Source organism: Antechinus flavipes, chromosome X (genome assembly GCF_016432865.1).
Source record: "Antechinus flavipes isolate AdamAnt ecotype Samford, QLD, Australia chromosome X, AdamAnt_v2, whole genome shotgun sequence".
NCBI classification, from domain to species: Eukaryota; Metazoa; Chordata; class Mammalia; order Dasyuromorphia; family Dasyuridae; genus Antechinus; species Antechinus flavipes.
In genome coordinates, this window is record NC_067404.1 from 50,905,808 (window position 1) to 50,931,517 (window position 25,710).

At 36.6% G+C, this 25,710-nt stretch overlaps 1 protein-coding gene across 2 annotated transcripts in view; it reads right to left on the minus strand.

Annotated features, from left to right (window-relative positions):
• Window positions 1–9,085: 9,085 nt before the first annotated feature.
• XIAP (X-linked inhibitor of apoptosis) overlaps window positions 9,086–25,710 on the minus strand; it is a 37,469-nt gene continuing 20,844 nt past the window's right edge. Inside the window, exons 3-8 of one of the 2 annotated variants that reach the window (XM_051969255.1) lie at window positions 24,553–25,438; window positions 22,421–22,520; window positions 21,480–21,558; window positions 20,990–21,029; window positions 17,315–17,509; window positions 9,086–14,656 (exon numbers count right to left, since the gene is read on the minus strand). In XM_051969255.1, the coding sequence (XP_051825215.1) occupies window positions 14,463–14,656; window positions 17,315–17,509; window positions 20,990–21,029; window positions 21,480–21,558; window positions 22,421–22,520; window positions 24,553–25,411 (1,467 nt within the window). In that variant the 5' untranslated portion in view covers window positions 25,412–25,438 and the 3' untranslated portion in view covers window positions 9,086–14,462. Of the gene's footprint in view, window positions 14,657–17,314; window positions 17,510–20,989; window positions 21,030–21,479; window positions 21,559–22,420; window positions 22,521–24,552; window positions 25,444–25,710 lie in introns of both variants that reach the window. The other variant, XM_051969256.1, reaches the window with a different exon arrangement.

The window sequence follows — 25,710 nt, forward strand, 5'->3', positions numbered from 1 at the left end:
TCAGGATTTAGAGTCTGCTCTCTATCTGTATAGAAGCTGTCAAGGGTTAAAGTCCTCTTCAGTTTCTTGCTCATTCTGTCTAATAATCAAAGACAAACTAGCAAAGAAAAACAGAAAAAACTGGAGTCTTTCTTTGGGGGGGGGGGGCTGGGTGTGTTATCGAGCTTCCTCTACAGACTGCGGGGGGCAGCAGTGAGTTACTAGCCCGACTGTGCTGCGCCTGCGCTCTGAGATCCCAAAGCGTGCTGAGTCACTGTGGGGGGGGGGGGGAAAGGGGGGGGGGGGCGGCCAGGTCCCGAGAGACTCCAGCTTTTTGGGGTTGTATTCTTCAGCCCCGGTGTTTTTAGCTTCTCTGCTGGGCTGCTGACTTGCTGCCGGAGCAAAGTATCCAAACCTGTAGCGAAGCTCTCCCCGCAGAGATGGCTGCGATCACTCCCCACCCCCTCTCCAGTCTGCTCCCGTGCTCTCACTGCCGCTGCCCGCCGCCTGCGCCCGATCTAAAACCGTCCCAGCCCTCCAGTAAAGACAGACCTTTCTTGGCGGATCTCAAGGATGGCTTCTCTTGGTAACTATATGTGGGTTTTTTTTCAGTCAAGCATTGATTCAGAGGCTTGTAATGAAGTGGATAGTGAGAGAAAGCGCGGAGCTTATGCAGCTGTGAGCCTCCTCTCCGCCATCTTAACCGGAAGTCCACGAGGCCAGTTTCAATTATCTTGTGATGAAGAGAGCCATCTACACCCAGAGAGAGGCTTGTGGAAACTGAGTATGAATCACAACATAGCATTTTTACTCTTTTTGTTGTTTGCTTGAGTTTTGTTTACTCAGTTTTTTTTTTTCCTTTGGATCTGATTTTTCTTATGCAGCAAGATTATTATATAAATATGTATACATATATTGGAATTAACATATATTTTAACATGTTTAACATTTTGGATTACTTGCCATCTAGGATAGGGGGTAATGGAAAGAGGGGAAAGTTTGGAACACAACATTTTGTAAGAATCACTGTTGAAAAATTATCCTTACATTATTGTTTTGCAAGAAATGATCAGCAGGATGATTTCAGAGAGGCCTGAAGAGACTTACATGAACTGATGTTGAGTGAAATGAGTAGAATCAGGAGATCATTTTTTAATGTAAAAATGTTTTCCCAGTTTATTGTTTTCCTTTTTAAAAAATAATTATAACTTTTTATTGACAGTACATATGCCTGAGTAATTTTTTAATTATCCCTTGCACTCACTTCTATTCCGATTTTTCCCCTCCCTCCCTCCACCCCCTCCCCCAGATGGCAAGAAGTCCTATACATGTTAAATAGGTCACAGTGTATCCTAGATACAATATATGTGTGCAGAACCGAACAGTTCTCTTGTTGCACAGGGAGAACTGGATTCAGAAGGTATAAATAACCCGGGAATAAAAACAAAAATGCAAACAGTTTACACTCATTTCCCAGTGTTCTTTCTTTGGGTGTAGCTGCTTCTGTCCATCATTCATCAATGGAACTGAGTTGGATCTTCTCTTTGTCAAAGTCCACTTCCATCAGAATACATCCTCATACAGTACTGTTGTTGAAGTATATAATGATCTCCTGGTTCTGCTTATTTCACTCAGCATCAGTTCATGTAAGTCTTTCCAGTCCTCTCTGTATTCATCCTGGTGGTCATTTCTTACAGAACAATAATATTCCATAACATTCATATACCACCATTTACCCAGCCATTCTCCAATTGATGGGCATCCATTCATTTTCCAGTTTCTGGCCACTACAAACAGGGCTGCCACAAACATTTTGACACATACAGGTCCCTTTCCCTTCTTTAGTATTTCTTTAGTAGTTCCAGTAGTAATACTGCTGGATCAAAGGGTATGCAGTTTGATAACTTTTTGAGCACAGTTCCAAATTGCTCTCCAGAATGGCTGGATCCATTCACAGTTCCACCAACAATGCATCAGTGTCCCAGTTTTCCCGCATCCCCTCCAACATTCATCATTATTTTTTCCTGTCATCTTAGCCAATCTGACAGGTGTGTAGTGGTATCTCAGAGTTGTCTTAATTTGCATTTCTCTGATCAATAGTTATTTAGAAAAGGTTATAACCTTTTCATATGATTAGAAATGATTTCAATTTCATCATCTGAAAATTATCTGTTCATATCCTTTGACCATTTATCAATTGGAGAATAGCTTGATTTCGTATAAATTAGAGTCAATTCTCTATATGGTTTGGAAATGAGGCCTTTATCAGAACCTTTAACTGTAAAAATGTTTTCCCAGTTTGTTACTTCCCTTCTAATCTTGTTTGCATTAGTTTTGTTTATACAAAGGCTTTTTAATTTGATGTAATCAACATTTTCTATTCTGTGATCAGTACTGATCTTTAGTTCATCTTTGATCACAAATTCCTTCCTCCTCCACAAGTCTGAGAGGTAAACTATCCTATGTTCCTCTAATTTATTTATAATCTCGTTCTTTATGCCTAAATCATGGACCCATTTTGATCTTATCTTGGTGTGTACGGTGTTAAGTGTGGGTCCGTGCCTAGTTTCTGCCATACTAATTTCCATTTTCCCAGATGTTTTTGTCAAATAGTGAATTCTTATCCCAAAAGTTTGGATCCTTAGGTTTGTCAAACACTAGATTGCTGTAGTTATTGACTATTTTGTCTTGTGAACCTGATCGATTCCACTGATCAACTAATCTATTTCTTAGCCAATACCAAATGGTTTTGGTGACTGCTGCTTTATAATATAGTTTTAGATCAGGTACAGCTAGGTCACCTTCATTTGATTTTTTTTCCCATTAATTCCCTTGAAATTTTCAACCTTTTGTTCTTCCATATGAATTTTGTTGTTAATTTTTCTAGATCATTAAAATAGTTTCTTGGGAGTCTGATTGGTATAGCACTAAATAAATAGATTAGTTTAGGGAGTATTGTCATCTTTATTATATTCGCTTGGCCTATCTAAGAGCACTTAATATTTTTCCAATTATTTAAGTCTGACTTTATTTGTGTGGAAAGTGTTTTTTAATTTTGTTCATATAATTCCCAACTTTCCTTTGGTAGATAGATTCCCAAATATTTTATGCTATCGACAGTTATTTTGAATGGAATTTCTCTTGCATCTCTTGCTGTTAGATTTTGTTGGTGATGTATAAAAATGCTGAGGATTTATGGGGATTTATTTTGTATCCTGAAACTTTGGTAAAGTTGTAGATTATTTCTAATAGCTTTTTAGTAGAATCTCTGGGATTCTCTAAGTATACTATCATGTCATCTGCAAAGAGTGATAATTTGGTTTTCTCATTACCTACTCTAATTCCTTTAATCTCTTTCTTGACTCTTATTGCCCAGGCTACCGTTTCTAATACAATATTGAATAATAATGGTGATACTGGGCAACCTTGTTTCACTCCTGAATCAGGAGATCATTATACACTTCAACACCAAGACTATATGATGATCAATTCTGATGGACGTGGCTCTCTTCAGCAAAGAGATGATTCCAATCAGTTTCAATTGTTCAGTAATGAAGAAAACCAGCTACAACAGTAAAAGAACACTGGGAATGAGTGTGGACCACAACATAGCATTTCCACTCTTTCTGTTGTTGTTTGCTTGCATTTTTGTTTTCCTTCTCAGGTTATTTTTACCTTCTTTCTAAATCCGATTTTTCTTGTGCAACAAGAGAACTGTATAAATATGTACACATATATTGTATTTAACATATACTTTAACATGTTTAACATGTATGGGACTACCTGCCATCTAGGGAAGGGGGTGGGGGGAAGGAAGGGAAAAAGTTGGAAAAGAAGGTTTTGCAAGGGTCAATGTTGAAAAATTACCCATGCATGTTTTGTAAATAAAAAGCTATAATAAAAAAAAGAAAAATTATCCTTGCATATGTTTTGAAAAATAAAAAGCTTTAATAACAAATAACAGAAGAGCCACATCCATCAGAATTGATCCTCATTTAATCTTGTTGTTGCCATGTACAATAATCTCCTGGTTCTGCTCATTTCACTTGGCATCAGTTCATGCAAGTCTCTACAGATCTCTCTAAAATCATACTGCTGATTGTTTCTTATAAAACAATAATATTCAAGGTATCTCTTGAAACAAAGATGAAAAAGAAGAAAAGCAGTGTGGCAATACTAACACATCAAACCAAGTCTGATATCCCATACTAATACTTCCTGCCTCTGCCAGGAAGGGAGGTACATTTTCAACCCGACAATACCTTCTTATGAAATTAAAAATCGTCAACCAATGCAAACCTTTTGATATACAAATACAAAGAGTTTGTATATGACCCTATAAATTTTTGTTATCAATTTTGTTTACCTTAAATTTAACCAAGTATTTTAAAATATTTTATTGTTCTTTTCCTCTCCCTTTCTTTTTTCCCCTTTTTATCTTCATTGCTAGGAGGCAGACAAATAGTCTCACCTCTTTAGAGACAAATTTATGGACCATGGTTTCTACAAGAGATGAGATTCCAAAAAGTTGAGTGCAAACTGAATTTTTTCCAAACCAAATTCCATTTCATTCACAAATGGTTTGCCCAGGCATCACCATGGCATGGAGAAGACCCTGTATTCACAAAAGCTAGGGCAAAAGATGACATTATATAATTGAAATGAGTCATGGAATCTCTCTCCCTTATTGTATAAATTACAGAGATGCTCTGACAAACATCTAATGGGAAACCTTATGGTATGGCACCCAAAGATCAAAGCAGAGTTCTACTCCTAAGTATCCCACAAATGAGTTGTGTGACATTGAACAAATCACTTCCCACTCTGTGCCTCAATGTACTCATCTGTAAAATATGCAGATTTCCTGCTCTACTTCATTTGCAGGGTGATCAGAATCAAATGCAGTAATTTGCATGAAGATACTTTGAAAAACATGAACATCATACAGTACAGTGTTATCTATCTTAGGAGACCTTATTTTGCCCAAGAAATATACTTTGAGAAAGTCATGTGTAAACTGAATTTCTTCTAAACTCAAATTCCATTTTTTCCCTAAAAGTCTCAGGATTCAACTGCTGGAAGGGGGCTCAAAAATCACCTAAGTTCAAGTTGTATATAATCGAGGATACCTTCTGAAATGTTTTCAGTAAGTGATTGCTCAGTCTCTGCTGGAACACTTAGAATAAAGGGGAATGCCCCTTCCCTCCCAAGGGTGCCTGTTCTCACTTTGGATAGTTCTAGTTGGTAGCAAAAATTTCCTGATATCAAGCCTAAATTTGTCTCTGTGCAAGCTGCCCTCTGGGGATGAGCAGAAGAAGGCTAATCACTTTTCTACCTGAGAGGGTACATCAGGGTCAGTCCCACACAACGGAGATGCCTCATAATGCAGAGGACATGTAGAGGTTTAAAGTGGGTTGGGGTGAGCATGGTCTTTCTTACAGGCAGATAGGTGCCTATTAGCTACAAAAATGAACATTTCCCCCTGCCTTTTTGTTGGCAAGGCAATTGGGGTTGTGACTTGCCAAGGGTCACACAGCTAGTAAGTGATGCCTGAGGTGGGATGTGAACTTAGGTCCTTCTGACTCCAGGTCACGAGCTCAATCCACTATAGAGCCATCTAGCTGTCCCTACATAGTCCCTGCTTTTTTTTTTTTTTAATTGAACATTTCCGGCAAGGATGCCAGATAAGAGAAATTCGGGCAGGACAAGAGTACCAGACAGGAGAAGCGGCAGAAACATCAAGAGCAGAAACAGCCTGTCACCAGAAGGGCTAGCCCCCCCAAAAAAACTTGTTTTTTTTTTTCTGAAACTCCACCAACATTTATCTCTTAATAAAGTCTAACCTAGAGTTAGCTTTTTTGGCTGCCATATTGCATTGCAGATCCATAGTCTTTTTGTTTATTTGTTTCAATTCTGTCTGACTCTCCATCTCTCTATTTGGGGTTTTCTTGGCAAAGATATTGCCATTTCCTTTCTCACTTCATTTTACAGATGAGGAACTGAGGCAAAGAAAGGTTAAGTGGCTTACCCAGAGTCACACAGCTGGTGTGTGGGGTCAGATTTGAATCCACAATGTCTTCTGGGCTCTGGGACCTGGGCCTACTGCTCTATGCACTGCAGTACTTCCTAGTTTCCCTGAGCACATTAATCTAAATCCTGAATCACTTGGTGTGCTACACTTCCCTCACCCTCTCTTTTTGAAATTGACTTTTGGAACCTAAGTGTAGAACTTAATTTCATCACACTGACTTTGATCTATCACTCTGGTTTGTTGGGATCTTCTGGATCCCAATTGTGATCTTGGTGTTAGTGAACACCACGTAGCCAACTACAAATCTGACAAATGTACCACTTAAAATGCTCTCATCTGAGTCAGTAAGGAAAAAAATAACTAGTAGAGAATCCCAAGGCCAAGGGACACTCTAGGAACTTCCTTCCAAGTTGCTATCAAGCAATTAATGTATATTCTTTGGGGTTCAGTCATCACAATCCAGTCATACACAATTATATAGTAGATCAATGAGAAATAACAAATATGCTACCAGGTTACTCCATTGGTAATATCTTAAGATATAAGAACTAGAGGAAAGCCTCTAACTTACTGGTTCCATCCTATATGAGAGGGCTCATGGAGTTACATGGATGGGATAGAAAGGCATAGAGGCACTGTCTACATTGAAGAAATCACAGATTTATCTACTTATCCATAATGTCTTGCACATACTACATCAGCAAATATTAACTTTTGTATGAATGAGATACATGATTAGGCAGAGTCCCCGCCCTCAATGGAGTTCATTGTCTAAGAGGAGCAATAAAATACCAATACAGATTATACGCATTATATGGTAAGTGAGATCATCAAAGAAGTACAAAGTGCTATATGAAGTTCATATGATTATTGCTTAATGTTTGTTGATTTTGTAGCCCCATTTTTTAAATTAACATGAGACAGCACCATATCTAAATCCTGATATGTAAATATTTATCTACTTTCTAAAAACCTTCATGGAAAAAAAAGGAAATTTCAACATAAGAACTAAGTGACAAAACTGATAGTCCATTTTCCCTCCCTCATTCAACTTGTTATTAAAAAAAAAAAAAAAAACCTGAGATAATTTTTTTTTGGCAAATCTAGGTGACTGTCTTTTCACTTTAATCTACCTGTTCGCCAACTTTGAGGAATTATATTTTAACAGACAATGATTCCTTATTGGAGTGGGAATCATTCCTGAGTCAGCTCACTATGTGCAATCAGACCACTACTTTCTGAGAGCAAAAATTAGGACAACACTAGAAAAATAAAAACGAAAAAAAGATATGGCATTCAAAAGAACCTATCCTGATTTATCCACAGCTCTATCCTGATCTGTTTAAATAAACTGATGATAAAAAAATGGGAAATGAACACAGACTACCATTTTAAACACAAGTTTATTAAACAATGCTGTGACAGGGAGACAAAAAGAACTTAAAAGCACTTTATGCAATAAACACTGGTCTTAATTGCCAAGCAGAGAGATATTGGCTAAGGGCAGATCATAATATAAACTTGTGTGTAAAATCTTATGGAGAAAGATGGTGAAGGATTATGAATGAGAAACAGTAGAAAGTAAAATCAGCTTAGTGAAAGCTTGATGGGACTGACCAACCAAAAAAATCATTAAGGGCACCTAAGAATGAACATGGAAAACAACAAAAAGAAGACAACTGGAAGTCTTTTCACCATCAAAGATAGTTCAGTCTCACTTGGATTCTAACATCACAGTCCCAGATATGTTTATAGAGAAAATAGAAATGGCACTAAAGAGAACAAGATAAGAAAAGCAATTGGATTCAGCCAAATAGAGGAACTTCAGCCACAATCCTCTGTGTTGGAGGTGACAATGACAATTATGAGGGCAATTAGAGATTGACAAAAAAAATACCTAAAAGATATTAAAGGGAAAAAAAGTCTCAGACTTCATGAAAGCATTAAAAATGTTTTTAAGGCAACTGAAAAGAACAATAATGACCACTGACCTTATATGTCTACTTTGCCATCTATTTGAAATTGTTATGAGAATGATCCATACAGCCATCCAGGGCATCTTCAATGAGGGTATTGGTAGGAAACAGGGAGGCTTTCATAAGCACAATTCTACAGAATACTACATCTTTATCATTTCACAACTGATGTGGAGAAGCCCACTGTGCTTATTGTTTATTGACTATAAAAAAGCATTTGATTTGGCCAAGCAAATGGCTGCCTTAAAGGCTCCCTTCCAACAAGGAATCTTCTATTTGTACATAAAAATCATTCCAGATTCCTTGAAAAAGAAATGAGAAACCTCATTTGAAGATTCTCTGATCATTAATCTCAGGTGAGGCATAAAACAGGGAATACCAAACTACAAAAATCAGTTACCCCAATTGATTTAATTTCAGAAATTTTTGACACATTGTGCCAGATGTGGGGTGTTCAAAGACAGAAGGAAAAGGAGTCCTCACCCTTAAGGAACTTACTTTATAATACAAATGTAGGTGACACAGTGGGTAGAGTCTGGACCTGGACTCGGGAAGAGTTAAACATGACTGAAAAATAACTAAACAATAAGCTAGAAATCAACTAATCCACACATAACCAATTTCCTGTACTCTTCACTTCTATTAAACGTGGGCAATCTTCCCTCCCTGTGCTTTTGGTTACTCTTCATGTTTTCCTTGGAAGGAAGGTAACTGGGCGATTGGAAGTATGACAATTTTCTTTTTGTAGTCTCAGGATCTGGGAATGGAGGCAACAACTCACATGTATGACAGAGGCATAAAGATATAATATAGACTAGTTCTTAAAGAGAAGCAGCATGGTAAAAGAAACAATTCACTGGACTTGGGGAGTAGGAATACCTGGGAAGGACTCTACCACTTTCATAGTATGATCTTAGGGAAATTACTTAACTTCTTTGGGCCTTATTTTTCTTATTTTTAAAATGGGGTCAATATTTATTAGTACCTGACACATAATGGCATTTTGAGGATGAAAAGGGTGCGTGTATATAAGCTATTGGTAAAAGGTCTAATCTGGTAGATTTTTGCCTCAAAGAAACCCATAAAATCACAGGAGATCTTTTTTCCAAATACAACACTTTATTGAATGTTTTAAACTTCAAAACTGTATCTACCAATGTTGCTTCCTTACAGTCGGAAGAACTACTTTCCTAATCAGTAAGACTGTTACATTAATACACAAAACAACTAGTTATATACTTCAATACAGTATTTCATCTTAAAATGTTATTATGATTACTTAAAAAAAATTAAAATAAACCTGTTGGGTTAATATGGATTCTGTTAATAACAAATACAAGAAATTATATAAAAAGCCTTGATTACATCAAATTAAAACTTGAAATTTATCACAATCAAAATTAACAAGTACATTTATTTATACCACTAAAAAGAATAATAACCAATACATAATACATTATATTTTCTTTTTCCATTTGTGCCATTTTCCATTTCCATAAGTTCTTGTGCCATTTACCATTTCTTATATGGGGAAAGGGATGGATTCAGAGAAAATGAAGACATGAACTGATGCAAATTGAGCAGAACTAAAATAATGAATATAATACAACACTGTAAAGAGAAACAGCTTTGAAAGATTTAAGAACTCTAAACAATGCAGTGACTACCTTCTGCTACAGAGCTTTACAGAGTAGTGGGGTACTTATGGAAAAGGCTGAGATAGACACTAAGATCTATTTAGAGATGGTCAAAGGGCGGATATGTTTTGGGTAAGATTTACTGTCTTATTTCTTATAAGGGAAAGCTTCCCTCTTGCTCCCTCATCTCCCAATTTTGGGAGGGATTTTGGAAAGGAGCCTAGATCTATCAATAGTATCACCAAAAACAAACAAGAAAAGCAAAAGAAGGTCACTGTAGCATTTTTTAAAAAATGCACAAAAGTATTGAAGCAAGTTCTACAAGAGACAAATAGGACAATTTTAAAACTAAGTGTTTAACTTGTTATATTCTTTAAAGATGCAAACTATGTCACCCAAGCCCTAATTCTAGTGCCTTCCCTTTGTTAATTATTTCTAATTTATCTTGTGTATGTACCTTGCTTTGTATATATGTATTTGCATGTGTCTCCTTCATAAGATTGCAAGCTCCCTGAGGTCAGGGATTGTCTTTTGCCTCTTTCTGTATCTCTAGTTCTACATGCCTGACAATATAGTATACACTTAATGTGTGTTGATTGATTAGTTGCTGACTGTTTAATTTCTGTTCAATTCTTTCTGTTTTGGGGTACACTGAAATGCTTCTGTTTGCTATTTATCAAATAGAGAATAAGAACAGCACAATTAAAAAGCACTTTATTTTACACATACTTAAAATCTAAGGCAAAAACTCAACGCCACAAAAAATAACAAGACAATGGCGACTGATATAGTGGAGAGTATGAGAATTGGACTGGAAGGACCAGGGATATAATTCTGGTCCAGCTATTTACCATCATCTGTGTTCTTGGCCAAGTTGGTTCAGCATTCTGAGTCTCTAAATGTAGAATAAGGGAATTAAACTAGATCTCATTTAAGGTCCCTTATAGTTCTAAATGCTGATAATCATATAGCAATACAAACCCTTAAAAGGCCTATTTCAACTGATTCTCCCTCTTTTGGTAGAATAGTAAAAATACTCTAATAGTATCATTCTGAATAGTAGTCCCTTCTGGTCCATACAGTCCTTAAAAATGAGGAGCAAGGCTCCTTGGAGTAGTGACACTGACCTTTCTTCAAGGGGTGAATTTAACACAGTGATGTGGGAAGATCCTGCCGCCTTAATAACAACTGACATTACTATAGTACTATAAAATTTGAAAAACACTTACGATACTCATTTGAACGTCCCAACAATCCTACAGACAAGTACTATAGTAATCTGGGGGAATTGGCCCTTTGTCTATCAGCACAGATAACCACTTCCTTAGCAAGTTTTAGTCACAGAGTGATCTGGGGCATAGAGAGATAAAGTGATTTGCCCAGCCAGGGTCACACAGCCAGTGTTAGGAGCAGAACTTAAAGCAGGTCTCACTGATTCCAAGGCAGGCTCTCTATTCACTATGCTAGGGCTGCATTCCAATGAGGGGAGAAATAATAGGCAGGATGCACCCTCTCTAAAACCTATGATCCTATGACCTTCATATTTGCGAAGGCATATCTATGAAATTCAAGTCTCAAATCTGAGGGAATACTTAAACCCAGATGGAAATGAGAATGCTCTTTCTCCTTCCTTTTCTGGAGTGCCCACTAAGAACCTGCTATCTTTTTAGTGGGTTTGACCAAAAGGGTCATTATCTGTTTGACAATCTATCCCATTAATTTCTCTCCCCTGCCAAAAAAAGCTACGTTATCCCCCATTCTGCTCATTTTTCTCTAATAGATGCATTTTAAAGAAAACAACAAGCTAACAAAAGACCATCCAAACTACAGACGAATGCTAAACCTAGCTTTGCTGTTTGTCCTATTATAACTCCTTCTAAAAAGTTGAAATACAGCATTGAAATCACACATTGCTATTTTAAGACTGGTCTACTAATACAACGAACTGCTAATTTATACATTTAAATAAATTAAACAATTATTTACATCAAGCCAGAAAGGCTTCAAGGATGGGTCTGATGATGAACTGTTTGGTCTGTTGTCTAAGGACTGGCCTAGCAAAGTTCTGAGCAGCTTAATGCTAGGCTGGCCAAAGAGGGGTTCATTGGAGGGTTCAAGAAGCTTTAAATTATGGACAGCTTATGATGACTGGCATTGGTAGATAAAGTACTCTCACAAATGAAATGATATTTCTGAAATATGGCGAGTGGCTCCCATTGTTGCAGTACTCTACAGTTTACAAAATACTTTCCCAACCACAATCCTATGAGGTATTTAGTGTAAAATATCTCCATTTTACATCTGTAGACACCAAGGCTCTGAAGGTTGACGTGATTTGCCCAGGGTCACACAGTATGGGAGCCAGGCCTTAAACCTAGGTCTCCTGGCTCCAAATCCATCACTGTCTTCTCTAAACCACCCTGCCTCTCCTTTCACAAGTGGCCAAATACACCAAAGTCTTAAAATAATAGGACTGGAAGTGGAGTGACTTGAAGAACCCAAAGCAACAGTATTTTCCAAACAACTCCTAAAATAGAACTCGTTAGCCACCACACTAGCTTTAAATGTCACCACTCATGATGATAGTCTTTGCCTGCTTCTAAAAAACAAAAAAACCAAAACTCAACCAACCCCTACTTTCTTCCAAACATATAGGTTTCTAAAGAACCCACAGTTTAACTCAACTTAGGCTCTTCGAAGAGGAATTTCTCCCCTTCAAATAATCTAGCCTTTGCTAGTAATAACTAAGTTCAACTCTAAGTGTTAGGCCGTAGCACTTAAAAAAAAATGAATTTCCTTAACACGTGAGCCATAACACTTATTCCTCCTTAAAAGGATTGATAAACTTAGATATGTGTAATATGTAAACAAAATACATAACTCAGCTTAAATCAAAGACAACGCAGACTTGGGGAAACCCAGGATTCAGGGAGTAAGAACGGGGAAAAAAGCCATTTATTAAAAAAAAAAATCTCACCTAAGATGGTGCAAAGCTAACTTAAAGCAATATCAGATGAAGTTCGGAGGAGGGCATGACTAATCTTTCTCTTGCAAAATATATTTTGAATAACAGCTTTAATGGTTGTATTTTGAACCTCTTCTGTGAAGTAAAATGCCTCGATGTCAAGTGTTGCACCAGGAGGCTCTCTTAATGCAAGCCCCTGAGGTACGCCTTACAACATTAGGCAACCTCCATTATTATAGCTAAGTATTCTTAATTCAGGAGTGCTTTTATGTAATCTTGACAATACATAAAAATCTGCTTGTTTTGTTATGTCCTTGTCAGTACTTAGGATTTTTATAACTAGTGCTTCCCTCCCCACCAAGTATTACATGCCCCAGGGTCCAAGATACCAGTAGTTTTGAACACCATTGGAACTGCACTTAACGGGTGCTCACAACAGGAAGAAAGAGAGGGCAGAGGACATTAAAATAGTTACACTAAAAGCCAATAATATAATCATATTTGCCAAACAACAAGTATTTATTGAGCACTTAGTATGCCCAGAGCCCCATGCTATGCTCTGTAGGAGATATAAAGAATAAGATGCAAAGTCTTCCCTGCCTTTAAGGAACATAGAGTCCAGCTGGGAAACTAAAACAAGTTCACATATAAATATAAATACAAGGATAAAGCGTGAAAGTTTACAGTGAGGTGCCTTGGGAGTTCAAAGGAGAAAGAGGCTATTTTCCACTGGGGTTGGCAGTCAGTCAGTGAACAAACATTATTCTACTTTTCCTTACCTTGGCTGCCAGATTTTACACCAGGTTAATAAAAATCTTCTGGAAGTTCTGGAGAATAACTTAGGCAACTTTAAATGAGCAAAGTGTTCAGTGTCTTACTTATGAATGAGGAGTCTTTTCCATCCTCAATTTTAGGAAACCAGAAATATTTGACTTGGAAACAAGAGAGTGGGGGAAATTTCTCCCCCCCCACCCTGAAGTACTAACAGATGCTTAAAGCTTTTCAGTACCAATCTAAAAGGAAAAGCCTTCCATTCTTGGAAGAATTAGGAAAACCAATGCTGAGTGACAACTAATATTTGTAGGTGTTTCAACACTATTAAGACTTTAAATCATAAATAATTACTTAAATATCAAAAAATTGTTTTTCTTTCACCATTCTCATATACCTTTGTTCTATGGTATTTTTGTTTTAATTCTGATTACCTGAAAGAAAAACTATATGTGTTAGCCTTGTTGTTTCATGACTGCCTGGATAGTTCCTTCCTCTTATGAACTGACTGGTCAGGTTAATCACAATCTCCACAGTGACTTAGGAGGTTTTTGCCAAGTCTTTTATAAGACAAAAATTCCCAGCTGATTAAGCCCCTTACATCGACACCCATTTAGCACACTTTGGTCCATTTGGAGATAGCTTTCTACTCTACTGATTACTGTGAAATACAAAACAAATGAGATAGATGCTATGCTAAAGCTTCAAAGACATTTCAAGGGATGAACCTGTTTGGTTTTTAGGAAGAGTTATCATTGTCTGCATTATTTCTTCCTTCACATATCAAGAGCCACTCAAGTGGCTTCATATCACATAATCAAGTCAATAGGAAAGAGCATAGCTTAGGAGCAGACACTTTGGTCAGTTTGGGTATAGCTTCTTAAGAATTCTACTGCTTACTGTGAAAAAAGAAAACAAAACAGAAAACACTTCACAAAGGTTTCAAAGACATTTCAAGGAATTAATCTGGTCAGTTTTTAGGAAAAATTATCATTGAGGATATTATTTTATCCTTCATCTATAATCAAAAGCCACTCAAGTAGCATCTCATTGCACAGCGAAGCCAACAGAAAGACCAGACTAATCCAACTACAGAATTGCAATTAGGACATGAAAATTTTTTGCTTGAAAGTAATGACAGTATAACACATCGGACATTTGTCAATTGCTTCAGCACAGGATTTACAAGTAACCAGATGTCCACAAGGGATGAAAACGATAGCAATGTTCTCATCCATGCAGATCTTACACAACTTTTCCTCTTGCAGACGCCTGAGCTGTTCTTCAGTACTAATCTCTGTGGGAACAAAAGAGGGAACAAAATGAACAGACTTCAGATTAATTGCTTAAATCCCACCCACTTTTTGGAATCAGTTCAATCAAGTTGCTAATGAAAAATGCCCAGGCTATATTCATCTATTATGGTAGGTATACTTCTTGAATCACTGATAACAAAATATGTATGATTACTATTATGAATTGAGCAGTTTAGTTTGTGTTGATACAGAACATCCTTGGAAATTAAATGCTTATGGGGAAAGTTTTATAGGATAACATTATTACAAAATGAGCATCCTTACCAAAAAGGGATGCAATAAGTTGTTTTACAGCTAATAAGGTAAGGAAACTGAAGCCCAAAGATGTTAAATGACTTGACTAGAGATGACAGCTAACAAGTACCTACAGTAAGATTCAAAACTGGGTTTTTCCAGCTCCCGGTCCAATGTCCCATGTGCCCCTGATGGTGCCCCACATGCTTCTGCATGTCTTCCCATCTCTCCCTATTGCACTTCTCCCTCTTCTTTGTTTCCTCCCTAAGTCCTCTGTGCCAAGTCACAAGGCCACTGGCACGGAGACTGGAGAGGGAGAAGAAAAGGTCAGTTAGCTTATGCTTCTGACCGCCATTCCAATTATATTATTCTATATCTGCCTAGAATTAGCTGGAGCCACTCATTGTTTCTACCAACAGGCACCCCAGGAGAAGGGGAGATGAAAAGAGATTTATAGGGAAAAGTTGAGTTGTTTTTTTTTTTTTTTAACCTCACTGAATCATCTAATTAAGTTCTCCTCTGATGCTTCATTATGACATGAAGGTGACCCTGGTTCTCCAAAAGCTCCAAAGCTATGCCAACTAAGTGCAAAACTGAACAATTCTTACTAAGGTTGGCCAAGTTGGACTGGGAGTACAAGTCTATCTGAATGCATATAAGAAGCATATTTTTTCACTTGCTTTATATTTCTTGCTTTTTTCGGCAACACGATTAATATGGAAATGTTTTGCATGACTTCACATGTATGATGGGTATCATATCGCTTGCCTTTTCAATATGTGGGGGAGGGAGGGAATTTGAAACTCAAAAATAATGTGGAGAGACAGAGAGAAACAGACAGACAGAGGAAGGGAAAGAAAGAGAGCAAGTACAGGCCAGTGCCAGGTGCTATATGAGAAAAATCTGTCAGTAGACTTTGTACCAGTCATCTGAGAACCAGCCAATCTAATAATTTGTTGTTAGGAGTATTTTTGGGGGGAAGAGGTTCATTCAACTGTGATATCATCACCTTCCTCCACTGATGTACAGAGGTTACTGCCTTTCAGAGTTAACAGGGACACCAAGATGTGAAGTGACTTGTCCATGAGCAAAGAGATATGTTAGAGGGAGAACCTGAGTGTGGTTCTTTCTCTTGCAAAGACTTCAATACTGGCCCCCTCTCTCACTACAACAGGTTTCCCTTTAATAGTAAGTATTGTAGGCCACCTGGATGTCACGGACCTAGGGTTGAAAGGAACCTTAGTGGTCATCTAGTTCAACAATCCATACATCTTCCACTCTGCCTCATGGCCAGCAACATAAAGAGGCACATTCAGCAGGGAGGACTGGGCAATCAGATAATCCCAGAGAGATTCTATCCTAGTCCCTAGCTGAGTTAGTTAGCTTAGCCAGGGGCCTCTCCCAGCCACCCAGCTTTGAAGAAAGAACAATGATAGCCCCAGGATGAAAGATGGGAGCTTCAACTCATTAGTAGTTCCTCAGCAATTAGTAAGCTGTCCTGATTAGAAGCTGTGCTTCTTTAGCTTTGAGATCCTACCACTTCTGTTACCTTCTTGTTTTGTAATAGCAACAGGCTAACAAAATTAGGGATTTTTGCTACTGAGTTCTTTGTGGGTTCCAGAGCAGAGAGGCAGTCAGTAACCATAGCACTTAGCAATTTCTTTTTATTTATTAAAAATTTAATAAAGGAAAGCCCTCCCCCCCCCATTGGCTGTTGTGTCTGATCTTGGCAAATGCCATAAACTTATTTACATCATCATGCTGTATAATTTTTTTAAAAAAAGAAAGCAGAATATATTAGATTTAAAATATATTTCTACCATGCTTAAGATATATTGGACTATTTGCCATCTAGCGGAGGGAGAGGGGGTCAGGGAAGGAGGTGGGGAATTAGAACACAAGGTTTTATAAGGGTTAATGTTGAAGAATTATCCATGCATGTTTTGAAAAATAAAAAGCTTTAATAAAGGGAAAAAAAAGAAGATAGCAGAGGTTTCTAAACATGTTAAAGACATTACCTCTTCCCCCTAAGCTTCCTTACTGTATGTCTCTTTAAATCTCTTATTTCTTCCTAGCCCCTGAATTACTTTGACCTTCCAAGCCTGCTGACACTATATATCATATCTGGCACATTTGAGCAATAGCAGGAAGTTCATTTACTTAAGCATTTTCTACTATTTTCAAGGAACATGAAACAAAGGAATATTCTAAAAAATATTTTTCAGCTATAATTCTTATCTTTTCCTCAGTTCCACATAAGCTAACTTCCATCACTGTATTTTACTTTTAAATTAGTAACCAAGTTAAAAATCAAAAATTCCCCCCCAAACTCACAAATAGGCAACAAGTCCCAAGCACTGATATTAGGGTCCATTTTATTTTTAAATCATAAAGCAGATTATTACCTTTCTGTGATGAACTTGATGCTCCTCGTGTGCGTGCTTCCTCAGCACTCACCAGATCTGCTACTAGAACTTCAAGTGACTGATAGTTGTTTCCAGTCGCTTTTACCTTTTCTTCCATAGTTTTTGTAACCTCATAAAAACTGAAACCCATTCGCATTGCATCTTGTACCAAAGGACTTTGTAACACAATATAACCTGAAATGAAAATTGGATTTAACAAATCACCTACAGTATAATCATAGTCAATAATTACAATTATAATTCAAATTCACTAATAAAGTTATGGTTTTACCAGATTGGAAAATATATCACAAAGCAGAAAGCATGAAAATTATCTGGTTTAAAAAACAGAAGAGAGCATAAAAGCAAGACCATGGGGAAGGATTTCCCATTTGAGAAGAACTGCTGGGTAAACCAAAAGACAGTTTAGCAGAATATAGATTTAGACAACTACTTTACACCACACTAAAGCTCCTAATGAATAAGCAACTAAATATAAAATATAATCTTAAAAATACAGGAGACCCAAACAAAGTACCCATCAGAACAACACTTAGGGGAAGAATTCATAACCAGACAAGGAAGAGGAGATCACACACACACACACACACCCCTCCAAAGATAATTTTGATGATATGAGACTTTAAATTTTTTGTACCAATAAAGCCAAGGAAACCAGAATAAGATAAGTCATGGGGGTGGGGTGAATATGGAAGATCTTTGGATCAAATGCTTCTGATTCCTAAGATATATAGAGAATTGACACAAATATACACAAAGAGTCCATACCAGGTAAATTGTAAAATAAATAAAAAAATCAACAATTTCCATAAGAAAAACCACAACAGTAACAATCAGTTCTGGAGCTGAAATCAACCACAAGCAGTCTGCAATCAAGATTTTAAAAAACTATTTCAGGAGATCATTATATACTTCAACAACAATACTATATGATGATCAATTCTGATGGACCTGGCCATCTTCAGCAATGAGATGAACCAAATCAGTTCCACTAGAGCAGTAATGAATTGAACCAGCTACACCCAGCGAAAGAACTCTGGGAAATGACTAAGAACCATTACATAGAATTCCTAATCCCTCTGTTTTTGCCCGCCTGCATTTTTGATTTCCTTCACAGGTTAACTGTACAATGTCTCAGAGTCTGATTCTTTTTATACAGCAAAATAATGGTTTGGACATGTATACTTATTGTGTATTTAATTTATACTCTAATATATTTAACATGCATTGGTCATCCTGCCATCTAGGGGAGGGGGTGGGGAGTAGGAGGGGAAAAACTTAAACAAAAGGTTTGGCAATTATCAATGCTGTAAAATTACCCATGCATATAACTTGTAAATAAAAATCTATTTAAAAAAAAAAGAAAAGAAACTATTTCCAGAAAGTACAGGGCATATGTATGAGAAAGCTCATGCCAAATCTTCTTAAACTTCTCAATAAATTAAAAGTGAATTAATGATACAGCATTTAAATAGCTAAGATACTGGGATGTAAGACAGTTTTTTGGTATTGTTCAAACTCTCATTAAACACATCAATAAAACTCAACTGTGTTAAGTTTTGGTCTTAAACTTTAAGAAACTTATTGAAATCTAGAAGGAAAGAGAAAAAAATTAGATTAAAGCTAAATAGACTTGGATTTGGAAATATTCAAGGAACTAGCATTATGTAGCCTGTTAAGTATGAACATTTCCATCTTTAGATAAGGAAACTGAGGCTGAACGAAGTTATGTGACTTGTCTTAAATGCTAGCAAGTGGTAGAGCAGAGCTAGGACAATGGCAAAAGGGATTTAAATTACACCAAGAGTTCAAGGAATGCTTTGTTCTCAGTATGGTGATCTAAATATTAGAACTTGTTACCAAGGCAGGCCATGGGACTCTCCATATTTGGAGAGCCTTAAAAATATAGGCTGTATTAGATGACCCCTGGAAGGTCCTTCCAGTTTTATGCCTATTAATACATTCAAGTATAATTGGAACTTCATACACAGTAAGAATTCATCTAATGTACTTAGTTTAGTTCCTTAGGCATTCAAAGAATTTTAAAAGGTAATTCAACTCTAAACTCATTTATTAATATATTTTTCTACTTCATCATGGCTGCCAAACTATACTGAGTATTTCACTGTAATGTGATTTTGGCACATCAGCTTTATGTAACATCCCACATATTGTCCATGCCTTATTCAACTTTTATAATAAGTAACATAATAGTTCTCTTGTCTTTCTCAAACATATTTATAAATAAAAACTATTCTCTTTTGTAATAAAAGATATGAAATAAACCCTGCCACAACAAGTACAGGAAATGGAAATTATCAGATAGCTGCATTCTAAATCAAACTTCCTACTTGTAACTTTTCTGAAAGCTAACAAAGACACAGAAGAGTCAGAAGACCCAGATTCTGGTTCTAGATTTGCCTTTACCAAGCAAACCATAATCTCTGAGCTTTTGATTTCTCATTGATAAAATAAGGAAATTAATAACCTGGCCCACCTACTTCACAGGCCTATTAAAGAAATCAAAAAAAAGTGGCCATAGTGGCTATGAAGTGGACAAAAAAAATTGGGTTGATGAATAAAAATCTAGACTTCTTTCAACCTCAGAGAATCAATATCTTTTATCAATTTTCAGTTCAAATGATAAAAAAGCATGCATGTAAGAAAATATAACGTACAGACATGCATAAAAAAAATGAAAATCCCTTTCTTCAAAATACATAAAGCCTTTTTTGATTCCTACCCTACTCCCACCCCACAGCTGTCTGGGACTCCCCATCCATGAAATTTCCTTTGCATATATTTTGTTTCTACTTATATAAGGAATCTCAAAAGTCTTATCACTTTTAAACTTAAATAGTTTAAAGTTACATTAAGACCTTTGGAACACCTGGCATATGCAGCCCCCGAGAACACAGAAGTACTCGGAGTGCAAGCACTACTGCATTTTTGCTTTTGTTTTCCTAGCTCCTAGCTCCTAGCATGTTGTCTGGCACATAGTGGGTACTTAATAAATGCTGAGGAGCTTTGCGTATTTTCTGGGTAAGTTCCATCAACTTCAGTTTTTACCCCTGACAATGTAAACTATTTATCCCCCTACTGCTAATCCTAGATTCTAAAGCCTGGATTCATAACGGACATACAATCTGTGATGAATATCCCTAACAGCTGCTCCATAAAGCCTCTGCATGTGGCAATGGAGATCTGGTCTTGTCAAGATCTCGTGAAAAAGGGGAGGTGGGGTGAACTCATAGATAACACAGGATAAAGGAGAGCTCAGTTGTTAAAGCCAATAACTATAGTGTATGAATAGAATAAACAATTTCAAGTCTTGCCAAGAGAAAAGTGCTTGAATGGCTCTAGACAACAGTGATTGGAATACTTTCTTTACTCCCCCATAAGTGAATGCCACGTGTAGGATATGGAGGAGGGAGGGTAGAGGGGGAGAAAGAAATGCCTCACAAATTCTCCCTAAGCAAGCCATGGCATTGTAAGTGTTGGCAAGCTGAACTTCCAGAGAATCTCCTCCAATTCTTAAATCCACAAATACTGCAATGTAGCTATTCATATGATTTTCTACATTAAAAAAAGAGGATCAAATAAAGAACTGGTAGAGATACTTAAGGGCAGTTTTACTTTGATGAAGTTACTCACCAATTTCTCTAGTTGCTGATGGTCTTTTGGCCAATGATGCCTAAATAGAGACATGAACTCAGATTAGAATTCTTTTTGTTAAAAGCAATCATTTCAAGTTATATATGACACAAACATATAAAACTTGCTTTACTCAGCATTCATTCCGTGAACTGAGTTTCATGCTTTAGATTTTAAATCTTGTTAAACAAATAGTTTTGTTAGTTTACCGGGGGGACAGGAGACAATCAAAGCTATGGGCCACTTTCTAGAAAGCCCTTGATTTTGGCAAGAGGGAAGCATCCACATTTTTTAATTCTCTAAGCTCACATTTTGGCTCATAATAATCACATTATCCTGACATTTACACATTTGCTACGAGTAGAGAATAAAATACATTTTTCAAAATCTTCCCCACCTCTCAAATGCCATATTATACATTTAACAGAAAGAAAAAATTCTAAAATCATCATATGATATTTGACAAAATAGATCATTTTATAAGACTTACCACAGAATTGTCAAGTGAATTCTTTAAATGAATATCGTTGATATATTCCTGGCCCTTCTTTTCTAACAGAAATTTGCATCTATAGAATTAAAGGTTAAGCTTTAAGTACTGACAAACAACTTGTGAAGTTGTAAATAAGTTGAAAATGCCATTAATCTGCTTTTAGACATTACTAAGTCATCAAATAAGTATTGGTAATCCATTAGTCATTATAATAAAAATATATGCTATATTACAACATATATATTAGTATTTATTATTAAAGCAATGTGTTCTCAATTAAATACTTTCCATTTGTGAGCAAGAATATCATTAAATTAGCACCACAGAATTATATTCTAAAGAGTATTCTATTAACAGACTGTTATAAAAGCTTTTCCAATTAAATATTTCAAAGTAATTCTGTATGCTGTTCAGTCTTTCCTCTTAATGTTAAATTTTATTCCTTAGTAGTCACTCTGAAGTTGCAAGTGGTTTATTACAAATATTCAAAACAATGGTATGAAAGGTGCTTAACAATCAACTATTCAGAGTTTTCCTTCTTAAAAACATACTGAAGGGGCAAAGATAGCCAAGGCTATCTTTATGTCTTAATATATCTTCTGGTTTTGGTTCTGAAGGATCTCTCTGGTAACTCAATTATCAATATCAATTTATCATATTTTAACAGTCTACCCCAAAGAAGTATCTGTTAATCTGGAGAATGAGAATTTTGTACATCTGGTTGAGAGATGCATAATTAGTCATATACAAAGAATGAACATTTTCATAACCAGAGACTGTATCCTGTAAAGTAGGTGACCTGATTTTTAGGACTTGGGCATGAAATCCATGCCTTTTTTGATGGCAAGAATATTTAATAAAGTGGCAAGGATTAAGCCTTCAAAGTGTAAATACTCCACCTCTCCTCCTGTTACCAAAAGAATATTTAAGCAGTTTACCCTGGATACCACTTAGCATGTTGCTCCCAAGGGTCTTCAGTGGGTCTCCAATCACTAAGTCCACCTCCACAATGAAAGCACGTTACTTTATCACGGTCACCTGAGAAAGCACACAAGCACAAGTAGAAGTGCTTATAAAGTGGTAACTTACACAGGAACTTCAGCTTTTGAAAATGAAAAAAAGCTGACTTTCTGCTAAGTTATAAACAAAAGTGCCTAATTAAAAAAAATTCAAATAATTGACATTTATGTAATCTGGGGAAGAAATTCTCAGTTATTATTTAGACTTGCTTTTTTAGGTCATTTTAAGGACCTAATAATAAAAATTTATGATGCTAAATTCAATTTTTTATTCAAGAAGATGTCTTACATGTTGCACTTGTGTTTTGAACATATATCAATTCTCACTTGGAAATATGTAGCCTTTGAGAAAGCTGAGAATTAAATTAATATACTAGCATTCTAAAGAACATATATTGGAAATACTCATGAATCCAACTTAATGCGAGGCAGCCAAGTGTGAAATAGAATGCTGGACCTGAAGTCAAAAAGACCTGAGTTCAAATGTAGCTTCAAAGACCAGATGTGTGGCCCTAGCAAAGTCATTTAACCTCTGTCTGGTCTGTGTTTCTTCAGCTATAAAATGGAGAGAACAATGGCACCTACTTTTGCAGGGTTGTTGTGAGAATGAACTAAGATAATATTTATAAAGCACAGTGCCTAGCACATATTGGTGATTACTAAATGTTTATTCCATTCAAAATCTCGACCAGAATCACTCTAAAATCATATCTATAACATTTCCAGTCAATTTAGGTTAAAAAAAAAAAGAAAGAAAGAAAGAAAGAAAGAAAAAGAACAACCCCGAACTTTAAGCTAGCTATTTAGGGTTTTGTGAGTAAAAATTAGAATAATTAACAGATTTCTAACTGAACCAATCAGATTTGTTTTGGAATTATTTAGCCTAATATTTAGAGACAGGATATATTAATTTTTTAAAAATAACTTTTTATTGACAGAACCCATGCCAGGGTAATTTTTATAGCATTATCCCTTGCATTCACTTATGTTCCGATTTTTTCCCTCCCTCCCTCCACCCCCTTCCTTAGATGGCAAGCAGTACTTTACATGTTAAATAGGTTACAGTATATCCTAGATACAATATATGTTTGCAGAACCGAACAGTTCTCTTGTTGCACAGGGAGAATTGGATTCAGAAGGTAAAACTAACCCGGGAAGAAAAACAAAAAATGCAAGCATTTTATAATCATTCAGGATATATTAATTAAAAGAGAAAAAGACCAATGTAATTTTTTTTTTTTGCTGAGGCAACTGAGGTTAAGTGACTTGCCCAGGGTCACACAGCTAGGAAGTGTTTAAGGCCAGATACGAACTCAGATCCTTCTGACTTCAGGGCTGGTGCTCTATCCACTGCGTCACCTAGCTGCCCCAAGACCAATGTAAGTGTTCCTGGAAGTTAATAAATAAATGATATGTACTGAATCCAATCCAAACCTCTCATTTAGAAGGAAACTGAAGTCTAGAAGGATTGTGAATTCCCCTAAGACACTATGAATTAGCAGCAAAGCTGGGGAAAGTACCCAAGTCCTTCACAACCTAATCAATCCAGTATGTTGTTTTTGTTTCTCAACTAACTGCATGGCCCTATATGTGGCAAGATTTTTCTTTAAAGAAACCCGTTTCTCACAATATAGCATAATATAGTGCTGCTTTCTCTTAAATGCTATATATCAAACCTTGATAAAGAATCATCTGCCATCTCAACTTAAAAGGGAAAACCAAAAAAACTGTAACCAGCTGTAACCACCAGAGCTGATTTTATACCATGGACATAGAAGGCCATTCAAGTATTACCCCTCCCCTAGAATATATCAAATGAAGATAAACATAATAAACCACTCTATTGTGGCAGTCCTTTTTGAATAAACATAAATGTTAACATTACAAAGCCAATTTAACTGCCCATAAAAGTCAGCTGAAATAACTTCAGTATTTAGTTGGCATGGTTATTAAGTATTTACCAACTCAGGGGACATCCCTTTACTTTTTTTCTTAAAACAACTTAGTAACACTGAAAAGATCTATTAGTCTATTTTAATAATAAAGCTTACCGAAAGCATAAAATCCAGCTTTTGCAAGCTGCTCCTTGTTCACCGAGAATACCCATGTTGCAAAAGAAAGGAGTCGTGCTTCATAATCTGCCATAGCTGGATTCTTTGGGATATAGGTTGGGTTTGGACAGCTCCTATCAAGACTCGCGTTACTTTTAACTGGAGTATTACCAACATCCCGTCCCAAAACAAAAAAACACTTAGGGAAATGCCTTCTGTGTTCAGACATTGCCCGATCACATGGTTCCCAATTCTTTAATTTGCCCCCACAGCAAAAACACTGCACTTGATCATCAATACCCAAATAATAGAGTCCAGCGCTTGCTAACTCTTCTGGGGTGAGGTGAATATACTCTGGCCAATTACGAAAAGATCTCAGTCTAGCCTCTTCACTGCACATGGCAGGATTCCTTGGGAATATGGTATCTGCTACATCAATGACCTGCCCTCTTCTCAAAAGATATTCCTTGTAAGTTTCAAGGGGCCTCTCCAAAACAAAATGACTTAAATTCATTGAACAATTTTCAGGTCTATACTGACAGTTTTGGGCAATGGGATTTGGAAACTGTGGAGCATTTCTGTCAAAACAAAAACCATTAATAAATCCACAGTTTGGAGAAACTTTCCTATGCCTTCCAACTGCTGAGTCTCCAAACTGCCATCTATCTACAGCTGCCTGACAGCTAAAACACTTCACAGTATCTCCTTCACCAGTATAGATAAAACCTGCTCGTGCCAGTGTTGATGCTGAAACCGGGCTATTACTCGGAAAATTAGCAAATGTTTGTAATCTATTCTTTTCCTCAACAAAATTTTCATCTTGATTGATATCCGGAGGCACACAGGCTTTAGAAGTCATCTTCTCTGGAAAGTGATGCTTGTCCACCTGTGCTGAAAAAGAAAACATTTAATTAAGGAATAGAAAAGCAGAAAACATACCAGATGGGGTGTCGATTTGATTCCACAAATATTTATTAAGTATTTACTATCTATCAGAAACCTGGCTAGGTGCCAAAACACAAAATCCAAAATAATCCCTGTCTTCAAGGAGTTTACATTCTTCTAGGGGGGAGGCCAAATTATATATGCATATGTGTGTACGTACATATATATCTGTACACACACCTATACACATACAATACACACACACACACACAC